General features: G+C 48.5%; 1 protein-coding gene across 2 annotated transcripts; it reads left to right on the top strand.

Annotated features, from left to right (window-relative positions):
• Positions 1-1,859: 1,859 nt before the first annotated feature.
• Positions 1,860-10,169, top strand: LOC131195290 (eppin-like). Of its 2 annotated transcripts, none has more exons than XM_058177084.1 (4): positions 1,860-2,056; positions 3,274-3,450; positions 7,989-8,159; positions 9,159-10,169. In XM_058177084.1, the coding sequence occupies exons 1-4, from the start codon at positions 1,972-1,974 to the stop codon at positions 9,161-9,163; spliced, it is 438 nt and encodes a 145-aa protein (XP_058033067.1). In that variant the 5' UTR covers positions 1,860-1,971; the 3' UTR covers positions 9,164-10,169. The 2 variants fall into 2 exon arrangements, with proteins under 2 accessions (XP_058033067.1, XP_058033066.1); XM_058177083.1 differs by having other exon boundaries at positions 1,862-2,056; positions 9,186-10,168.
• Positions 10,170-10,922: the final 753 nt, after the last annotated feature.

The following is a 10,922-nucleotide window of genomic DNA, read 5'->3' as shown; positions in this document are numbered from 1 at the left end:
TGTTCTATTTTTAGATTTATCTTTCCAACATTTGTAAGCCACCCAGAGTGCCTTAACAGTGAGATGGGTGGTAAATCAATCAATCAATTAATCAAATAAATACATATACATACATACATACATACATACATACATACATACATACATACATACATATGTATGGATTTTGAACTGGTAGGTGTGGGCAAAGCCTAACAGCTGGGTATTCACCTGCCTGGTGCCCAGGTGGTTGGCCTCCAGCCTGAACAGCCAGGAAATAAATTCATTCATTCATTCATTCATTCATTCATTCATTCATTCATTCGTTCGTTCTGTTCACAGTTTGACTTATTATATAGTGACTATTGCCATTAAACTGATGGCACTTGAGTCACTTTCCAGGTACTGCCTGTAATAGTCTCCACCTTGTTCTACAGGTAGACCTCGACTTACAGCAGTTCATTTAGTGACCATTTGAAGTTACAACGGCACTGACAAAAGTGATTTATGACACACTTTTGACCGTCACAGTATCCCCATGGTCAAGTGATCAAAATTCAGACACTCGGCAACTGCCATCACTCTGCTAAACAAATAATTCCCTCAACACTGTCAGACTATTTACTGAATCTGCACTACTATTAATCTTCTCATAGTTCCCATCACCAATCTCTTTCCACTTATGACTGTATGACTATAACTTGTTGCTGGCAATCCTTATGATTTATATTGATATATTGACCATCATTTGTGTTGTAAATGTTGTACCTTGATAAACGTATCTTTTCTTTTATGTACACTGAGAGCGTATGCACCAAGACAAATTCCTTGTGTGTCCAATCACACTTGGCCAATAAAAAATTCTATTCTATTTATGACGGTTTCAGCGTCCTGGGGTCACGTGATCCCCTTTTGTGACCTTCAGACAAGGAACGTCAGTAGGGAAGCCAGATTCACTTAATAACCACATTACTCACTTAACAATTGCAGTGATTCACTTAACAACTCTGGCAAGAATAGTCTTAAAATGAGGAAAATTCTCTTAACAACTGTCTCATTAAGCAACAGAAATTTTGTGCTCAATTGTTGTCGTAAGTTGAGGACTACCTGGGTGCCTGAGGACCCAAACCTGGACGGATAGCTTTGAAGAGTGAGCACCGTGGGCTTCTGAGCCTGTTCCTCAGGTGGCTCATGGAGAGGGGCCCAAGGGGGCCCAGTGCCCACCTGAGGCCAGCAAGCGTGGCAGCGGGTGGAATGGGCACATTGGATTCCAGGTGAGCAGGTTGGAGGTTGCAACTCATGAATCCTGCAGACTGGAGGAGGTGGAAGCAGTGACGGGACCAGGAAGCACAAAGATAATTTGATCTCCTTCATGGTTGCCTTTGTGTGGGCCAACCAGTTGGAGAAGCTCTTGGAAGTCATCAAGAATTGGCTTCTGGACAGGGCGTAATCCCTTCCTGTTGACTCCCAGCTGGTTTCACGGAGGATGTGGTCAATCTTCCATGCCGGATGCGGCCATTGGCCTTGGCAAAGCCCTGGATTCTTGAGGATGGGCTGAAGGTGGCCACGGAGGTTCTCCCTCTAGGAGAAGGACTCTGATGGGCTGCCTTCCTTTCTTTATCTCCCCTGCACCGCCTGGATTTCTCCTGGCAGCCAAGAAATCATCTGGCTGCAATTCCACGCAGAGTGCAACGGCAGGGTTGAGGCACAGGTCCATTTGGCTTGGGACCACCCTTGCTTTGCCTGCCCCTCACTTCCAGCCCAGCTGGCTGCCCATGTATGGGAGCCTCCCAATGCCTCCTCCTCCTCCTCCTCCTCCTCCTCCACGTTCAGGGAACCTGTCTGGGCAGGGCTTAGTGGGGAATCCACACAGCTGCTGGGAGAGGCTCCTGACAGAGTCGGTATCCAGGCAGCCCCACCTGTCGGGCTTTTTAAATCCAGCCTGGCTGGGCTCTGTGGCTCAGAGGCAGAAGCAGCAGCTCCAGCAGCACCATGAAGGCCCAGAGGCTGCTCCTTGCCCTGGCTCTGCTTGTCCTGGGCGCCCAGGGGGCCTCCTTGGCTGGCAAAGAGGACCAAGGTGAGTGCAGGCAGCCAATGGGAGGGCCTTGTCTCCAAACGGGTGTACACACGGGTATATACACACACACACACAGACACCCCACCCCCCAGTGCACTGCTTCCAGCTGCCTCTCTTTCAGCAGCCCAAAATGTCTTGCTTTGTAGCTGGGCTTCCAGGCCCTCAGGTGCTCAGGACACCTGTAGAACAGCAGGAGATCCAAGCCCTGCAGCTTAGAATCTCCCCTGGATCTTACCTGCTGCGCCCGGAACTGGCTACGTGGTGACTGAGCCCCTTGTGGAGAGCTGGAGGCTCCCCTTTTTCCTGGGGTGGATACGAGACGTCTTCTGGAATGGAAGAATCGGCCTTTGGATGGGCCTCTTTTTTCAAAGGGGGGTCAAAACTTTAGGATGGCAGCCACAACAGGCCTTTAAAGCTGAGCCTCTTTTGTGTATATGCAATTTTTTGACTAAACCTCAATTCTTTCTCTTCTCCTGGGACCAGGCTTGATTGTGGTGGGCAGAGATTATTAGTCTATTTTTGTGGACATTGTTCATTCCAGCAATGGTAGATGCTACTCAAGGATGCAGTCCTTGGAAAGAGAGAGAGAGAGAGAGGGAGAGAGACAGACACAGAAATTGATAATATATTTAGAAACTGCCCATCTTTCTCATACAGCAACTCTGGGTGACCTGTGAATCCTGACTTTCTTCTGGGGTTCAAGAGTGGGTGTTTCCTTTGCCCCCTTTTCCTTCTTCATTCTTTCCCAACAGCCCTATGAGTTAGCGTAAGACTTGGGGGAGGGGGTTGAAACCCATGACCCTCAAGAGCCTTTCTAGAGCCCCACAGGAGCATTCACCCAAATATTCAGCCATCTATATCAAAGTTTAGGGCAGGCTCCGTATTCAGCTAACTGTGTAGCTGCTACCAACTGATGAAGACATGATGGTAAATCATCCATCCACCCACCTATCCATCCAGCCCTCAACTGATCGATCAATTATCAATCCATCAATCCATCAGTCCTTCCATCCATCTCTACTCAAGTGACTTCTGGACAGACTGGCTCTGTCTTCTCCTTGACCATAGGAGTTGGAGAAAGCTAGATGAAAGTGAAGGATTTCTGGCCAAAATACTTCCAAAGTGGAATTAGCCCCCAGAACCTCTTCTCCCCAAAATGGAGCCCCCTCCCCCCATTGTTCTCTCCCTGGGCTTCACTCTTCATTTGTTCTTTGCAGCTAAGGAGGGCTACTGCTACAACGTGGCCCCCTTGGGAGACGTCTTTGACACCCAGGACTGCAGTGCCTGCCAGAAGAACGCATCCTGCTCCACCTGCGCCAGCGATGACCACTGCACAGGCACCCAGAAATGCTGCCCGGGAGACTGTGGCTACATCTGCGAGGAAGCCATTATGGGTGAGCCTGGGCCTGTGGGAAGCGGAGGGACTCCTAGCTAGGTGCCGAATCTCCTTTGTGGAGCCTCACGGCTGCCTTTGGCCCAGGCTCCACTCCTTGTGGGCTGGGCCTGGCCCACTCCAAGCCAAAGCAGAAATGAATGGAACAAGAGCAGCTCTCACAAAATTCGTTTAGTGACTGTTATAACAGCATTGAAAAAAGTGACCTAGGACCAGTTTTCGTGACCGTTGAAGTATCCCTGCGGTCACGGGATCAAAGCTGGACTCTTGGCACTTGGCTCAAATTTATGACGGTCTCAGTGTCACGCAGGGTCACGTGATCCCCTTTTGTGACCCTCTAACAAGCAAAGTCAATGGGGAAGCCAAGTTCACTTAACAACCGTGTTACTAACTTCACGGCTGCAGCTATTCACTTAACAACCGTGTCTAGAAAGGCCATAAAATGGGGCACTTAACATTTTAGCAACAGAAATTTTGATCTCCATTGGCATCATAAGTTTTCGTAAGTTTTGTAAGTTTTTTGTAACTGCTTTCCAGTTGACCTGCAGGTTCCTTTCTCTAATTCTTAGCAGACTCGGGCAACTCCTAATTTGAAGTGTTTGACGACTCTGTCCTGTCTCCAGGCAGAACAAGGCAGCCAAAGAGATCATAATTTTATTTATTTATTTATTTATTTATTTATTTATTTATTTATTTATTTATTTATTTATTTATTTTGTCACAACAATATATGTAGGTATCATACAAAAAGATTATATAGTATATAAACATATATATGAGTAAATATAAGGAGGTATAAGCATATATATATATAGGCAGAAGAAAAGAAAAACAATAGGACAGGAACGGTAGGCACGTTTGTGCGCTTATGCACGCCCCTTATGGTCCTCTTAGGAATGGGGTGAGGTCAATAGTAGAAAGTTTTAGGGTAAAGCTTTTAGGATTATGGGAAGAAACCACAGAGTCAGGTAAAGTATTCCAAGCACTGATGATTCTGTTACAAAAGTCATATTTTCTGCAATCTAGATTAAAGCGGTTGACATTTAGTTTAAATCTATTTGTTGCTCTTGTATTATTGCTATTAAAGCTGAAGTAGTCTTTAACAGGAAGGACATTACAATAGATGATTCCCCATCAATTCTTCCTAGGAGGCCACCCTCAAAGCTTAGACGTTGCAAGGATCAATCTTCCAGATCCCTTTTCCTCTCTCCCCTCAATACCTGTCTGATTCTGCTACTTGTTGGAGGTTCCCTCTGGGCTAGCCCGTTCCTACCTGCAAGGGCTCCGAGTAGATGTCTAGGGAGATTCTCCATCATCCTCCAGGTCGTGGTTGTCCCAAAGGTGATCTTTGTCCCAAAGGCAACGGGACATTCTGGGTTTTTCTCCCTTGAAAATGTTTAGCTTCCCATCTTCTTCGGTGAATTCTGAAGTGAGAACCAAAGAAGCTTCTTGACAGAATAACAGAGTAAGAAGGGAGCTTGGAGGTCTTCTAGTCCAGGCCACCCCCACCCCGGATGTGGCCCACTACTGGGCGTTGGCCTATTTGAAATTGGGCTCTGCGAGTGGCTGGCTGGAGTGTGCGCGCACACACAGAGCTCAGCTTGCACGAGTGGCAGGCTGGTGGGCACTTGCACACGTGTGTGGCGGCCTGGCACTTGTGTAAGGGCTGTGTGTGTGCCCACGTGCTCCGGCCCATCGCTCACATGGCTCAGTTTCCCTCTCTCCCCACCCCCCTGTCCAGTCAATCTATCAAGCCACAAAGGTTGGGGATGGCTGTTTTATCCAACCTACTGCTCAGACAGGAAACCCGAAGCCTATTCTGGACAAATGGCTGTCTGGTCTCTCTTTAAAAGCCTCCGGATTCTTGGATAAAAAGCAAAAAGTTTTCCAAGGAAACACAAAACCTCAAGAAAGTCAAGTTGCTTTTTGGAAAACCCCCAAGTGGTGGCAATCCTGCCAGGTGCAACTGTGCCCAGTGCCAGCTCCCCTGCAGAAACCCAGCCCTTTCCAGGACTTGAAATCCACCCGCCTCCAGATCATGGCAACTTCCTCGCCAGCCTTAGGTTGAAGGGTGTGTGTGTGTGTGTGTGTGTGTGTGTGTGTAGGGAGGGAGGATTTGGCTCTTTGGGGGTGGGGGTGAGAATGCTGATACCTGCCCCACCACACTTCTCTCTTGCATGCCTGACATTTCTTCCAGTTTCTGGGCTTAGTGCTGGGAGGGAATCTCCCTGTGTGTCATTGCCAGGGTGGGGCTGTTGACTAAGCAGAGGCACGTGGCCAGTGTGGCATTCCTCAGGGGAGGGGATGACGGCAGAGTTCGGGAGGTTTCATTCGTTCCTGCCTCCCCCCTCACCACGCCCCAGGGAGCTGCCCAGCCTGCTTGGCTTCTTGCTTTGCTTGGCAGCTCTGCAGATTTGTTTATCCCTCACTTGCTCCTTCCTTCGCTCCTTCCTCTTTCCCTCTCTGCCTTCTGAGAGTCTAGAGAAAAGAAGGACCAGAGGTGACAGGATAGCAGCCTTCCAGTATTTGAGAGGCTGCCACAAAGAAGAGGCACCTCCACCTATTCTCCAAAGCACCAGAAGGCAGGACAAGAAGCAACGGATGGAAACTAACCAAGAAGAGAAACAACCTGGAATTAAAGAGAGACTTCCAAAAAGGGAGGACAATTAACCAGTGAAACAGAAATTGCCTCTAGAAGTTGTGGGTACTCCAACACTGAGAGTCTTCCAGAAGAGGTTGGACAACCATTTGTCTGGAATGGCATAGGTCTGGGGCCAGCAGAGCACTTTGGAGGTTGTGGGGTAGAAAGGCACTGCAGCTTACATTCCCTGCTTGTGGCTTCGTGGACATTAGTGCTTGTCTCTTGTCCAACAACTGTCCAACAACTGCCAAATCTGAAGTGGAAATGAGCTCTGGGATCCCAGACACTGATTTCCCCAACTGTGTGATGGACCCCTGAAAGGTGCCCCCCCCCGAGTCTCTGACCAAGTGCTAGGAACTCTGCCAAGCAAACAGATGGCAGATGTGTGGTGGAATGTAGTCTGGATTCCAGGAGGGAGAAGCTGCATTCCAGAGAGCAGAAAGACACCAGATAGTTTGGTTGGGAGGAAGGGAGTCAAGACGGCTCCTCCCTAGAGATTCTCCAGAGTATTATTTGTAATGTGCAAATCGTAACCTTTAGTCTGGTAAGATTCTGTCTGTAGGTGAGGCACCATAAAGGAAACTACTTGGAAGTACCGTATTTTTCAGACTATAAGACACACTGGAGTATAAGACACACCTACCTTTTGGGGGGAAGAAAACAAGAAAAAAAATCTGCCTTTGCTCTTTCGCCACCGCCCATTTGCCACCTGTTTGCCGTCACTGTGGCCCGTTTGCTTATGCCCATTTGCTGTGGCTGTGGCTGCTGGCGTGGCCCATTCACCGTGGCCCATTTGGCATGGCCCGTTCACTGCAGCCTGTTCGCCGCCACCTGTTTGCCATCGGTGGTTTGGTACATTCGGCCGATCCCCGCTTCCTGGAACTGGCCAGAAATGTGACACGTGGAGGCCGAAAACAGCCGAAGGGTGGGGGCTGGCGGGTGGACGGGGCTTCAGCAACATTCAGTGTATGACACACCGCAATTTTCACCCACTTTTAGGGGGAGAAAAAGTGCATCTTATACTCCAAAAAGTACAGTAACTCAATGTATGTTGCATGGTTCGTGGGAGACCTGCCATCTGCCATCTTTAGGACATGAGGTTGCCATGTCACCCAAAGATAGGACTGCCTTTGTACAAGGGATGCATCACTTTCATAGCCTCACATATTGGCACATCCCATCCTACTATGGGCTGGGGGCAGCTAACTTCCTCCTGCAAAGCATCTCACCTCCCCCAACCTTTCTGAAAAGCTGATTACGTGCATTCTTCCTTACCCCTGATGATGATGATGATGATGATGATGATGATTACTCCTCTTTAGCAAGCTGTAAGATTGTTTCAGAATCAGAGTAGAGCTGGAAGGACCTTGCTCAAGCAGAAAACCCTGCACCATTTCAGACAGGTGGCTGTCCAGTTTCTTCTTAAAAGCCTCCAGTGATGGAGCACCTGCAATTTCTGGAGCCAATTTCTGTTCCACTGGTTAATTGTCCTCACTGTTAGGAAGTTTCTCCTTAATTCCAGATTGCTTCTCTCTTTGATTAAATGTTTTGCTCTGTTGCTTTGTATGTACACTGAGAGCTTCTTCACCGGAGACATATTCCTTGTATGTCTAATCGCACTTGGTCAAATAAAGTATTCAATTCAATTCAATTCAATGAGCATGGGTGGAGGGATTGGCCTCCAGATGGCGCCACTGACCGCAGCCTCTGTGAAATGCTCTCTCATGTATTTGATGTTCTTTTTATTATTTTTTATAACTCACTGCAGATTCCATATATCAGAAATGAGCTTCTAAATATCAGGGAACTTTCTAGGACTATTTCCCCTCCTTAGAGGGCTTCTAGAGATGATTTCCCTCTGTCTCCTGTCTCACCTTGTGTCTCTCTGGCTGCTGCAGATGTTTGCCAGCTGCCCCCCGTCTGTGGCATCTGCAAGGCGATGTTCCAACGCTTCTTCTACAATGCTTCCGCTCACAAATGTGAGCGGTTCATCTATGGCGGCTGTGGTGGCAACAAGAACAACTTTGAATCTGAAGACGAGTGTCTTGGAACCTGCAGGTTCACCAAAGGTGAGTACTAACCTCTCGCCAGCCAAAAGCAAATATTAGGAGGATCCAGAAGGTAGACAGTTGAAGGCACTTCTCATGGGCCTAGCAGAGGACACTAGTGATGGTCCTCTAGATCTTCTCTGGAGCTACATGGCCCTCCCTTATGAGGACACCTCTCGGTTGGTGATGATGTGGATGGTCTGACATACTTTCAAGTTCTGGGATTTTGACATTTTTTTCTGGCTGCGGAACTCTGGGAGTTGAAATCCACAATTCTTAAAGTTGCCAAGGTTGGACGTCTCCGGTTTAGAGTTTTCGCCCAATGGGTATCTCCCCTGCTATTTTAAACCTAGTGTTGGAAGAAATATCCACCTGGTTCAGTTCCAAGCTGGGAGAAAGGCGCTGGAGACAAAATGAAGGCTGGAGGCTGATTGGAAAGATGGTTTAATGATGAAGCCGAAGCAGATGGGTTGTTCTGGACAGCTGACCACATAGAGTTGACAGAGAGCGGAATTTATACCTTCTCTTGGGCTTTGTACTTGAGCTTCCTATTCCTGTTCAAGAACATGTATTCTGTTGGGTGTTGTCAGATTCCCATGAGGCCAGGTAGGTTTTCTGAGAAGTTTGGTTGGAGTTTGAGGGTGATGCATTGTCCTTAGGCGATTGCGCAGTGCAGTGAGCTCTGTGTCTTAGCGGGTTAATCCTATTATGTCCTGGAGGATCATGTCTTAATCCCATCACCCTGGAGGTGGAGGTCTTTTGTCTTGTAGATAGGCTGGCCCAGTCTTTCTCAATGGGCACCAAATACTTGCTGGGGCCAGGGAGCTGCTTTCTGTCTTTAAAACATTTCTTCTTTTATTATCCAAGGAAATATAATATTCTGCCTTTTTAATATTTCCTAAAATATTTCATTCTTCTAGGAGAGGGGTGGGTGCTAACTTTCTAAACTAGGATGCAACATTCCGGTGTTTCTTGATGACTTATTGCCAATATCTGGGCTTGTCTCCATTGCCCCCTTAGCCTGACCCACCATCCTTCTGTTTCCAGGGAGCGCCAAACTGTTGGCTGGAACAGAGACAGCAAAATCACCAGATTGGATTCCCGACTCAGCTGCTTTCCTGGAGCCCTGACTCTGCCACTGAGATGGGAACAGAGCAATGCCCCCAGTGGTTGAATATATCTTGCCTGCATCCCCCTCCCCCCCACATGCCCCTCCATACACTCTGAGTTGTTTGTCGGTGCAGTTGCCCCCAAAGGACACTCCCTCGCACTCCATGGGCTGGTCTTGGTTGGCGTATGCCTTGGCTGTGTCTCTCCCCAGGCTACGTCCCTTTCCTTGGGTGTTGAGATAGGCTGGTCCTGTTTCCCCTCCCTGCACATTAGATGAAGGGACTGGCAGTCCTGGTCAGCCTGGCCAGATGGGACGTCCTCTCACTCAGGCTCTGCTTGCCACCCAGGCAGGGTCCTGCTTACCAGGCAGTGGGATCTCAAGAGAAAGAGGGATAGATGGTTCTCCAAAGACAGGGGGCCCTTGGCCCTTGGGGACCTGACTCCTGGCTTAGCTGCAATGGGGCCACAGCTTCCACCTTCAGAGGAGAGAGCTGGGGCGGTAGCCTTGGGCCAGCCCAGGCACAAAATGGCCCCATCCTGATTCAGGCAGCCCTCAATCTGCTGGAAGGTGGAAAGAGGAAGAGGAAGTCATGCAGGCAATGGCTGAAGGGTGGGGCTGGGCTGGAAGCCGGAGATCCCCTCCTGGACACTCACTGGTCACTCTTTACCAGTCCAGTGTGCCTTATAGGGCAGAGGGCTGGGGAAAAGATGGGGCAGGTGTGTGTGTTCTTTATGCATGCTGTCCTGCAGGAGAACTGGGATAGAAGGCTGATGAATGAATGAATGAATGAATGAATGAATGACCGAACCAACCAACCAAACAACCAACCAATTCAACCCCAAACTGTTCACTATAGGGCTCTGCTTGTACATAATGAAAGAAAACATTAAAGATGCTGAAACTTTACCAAATGATGTGAACCTGGGTGTGTTTGTTTCAAGTTTGGTCATTTGATGGGCATTTGATGGGCTACTAGGGCCGTGGTGGCTCAGGCTGTAAGATAGCCTGTTATTAAAACACAGCAGCCTGCAATTACTGCAGGCTCGAATCCTACCAGGCCCAAGGTTGACTCAGCCTTCCATCCTTTATAAGGTAGGTAAAATGAGGACCCAGATTGTTGGGGGGGGGCAATAAGTTGACTTTGTATCTAATATACAAATGGATGAAGACTATTGCTTAACACTGTGTAAGCCGCCCTGAGTCTTCGGAGAAGGGTGGGATATAAATGTAAAAAAAAAAAAAACTAGCAAGAAGGAGCCAGAGGGACCACTGTCTAGCAGCCCTGCAGGAGCAGGGGGTGAAGAGGAAAAGGGGGGATAAGGGAGGAGGAGGAGGAGGGGAGGGAAAAGGAATAACAGCGTAATGGAAGGGACCCCAAAAGACTTCTAGTCCAGCCCCCTGTTTAAAGAAGAGACCCTATACCAGGGGTGAAATTCAATTTTTTTTACTACTGGTTCTCTGGGCATGGCTTGGTGGGTGTGATGTGGCTTGATGTGGTGGCTTGGTAGGCGTGGCAGGGGAAGGATATTTCAAAATCTCCATTCCCAACCCACTCTGGGACCAGCCAGAGGTGATATTTCCTGGTTCTCTGAACTACTCAAAATTTCTGCTAACCTGCTGGATTTCACGCTTGCCCTATACCGCTTTGGACAAATGGCTGTCCAGTCTCTTCT

The sequence above is a fragment of the Ahaetulla prasina genome, chromosome 3, assembly GCF_028640845.1.
Source record: "Ahaetulla prasina isolate Xishuangbanna chromosome 3, ASM2864084v1, whole genome shotgun sequence".
Taxonomy (NCBI): Eukaryota; Metazoa; Chordata; class Lepidosauria; order Squamata; family Colubridae; genus Ahaetulla; species Ahaetulla prasina.
The sequence above is the reverse complement of the archived record's forward strand: the minus strand, read 5'-3'. Positions and strand labels throughout refer to the sequence as shown.

What these genes read in the sequence shown, in the direction of transcription:
- LOC131195290 (XM_058177083.1), top strand. Translation starts at nt 1,972, where the DNA reads ATGAAGGCCCAGAGGCTGCTCCTTGCCCTGGCTCTGCTTGTCCTGGGC. An exon ending in GGCTGGCAAAGAGGACCAAG is followed by an intron (nt 2,057 to 3,273) that starts GTGAGTGCAGGC and finishes TGTTCTTTGCAG; the next exon opens with CTAAGGAGGGCTACTGCTAC. An exon ending in AACCTGCAGGTTCACCAAAG is followed by an intron (nt 8,160 to 9,185) that starts GTGAGTACTAAC and finishes TTCTGTTTCCAG; the next exon opens with GGAGCGCCAAACTGTTGGCT.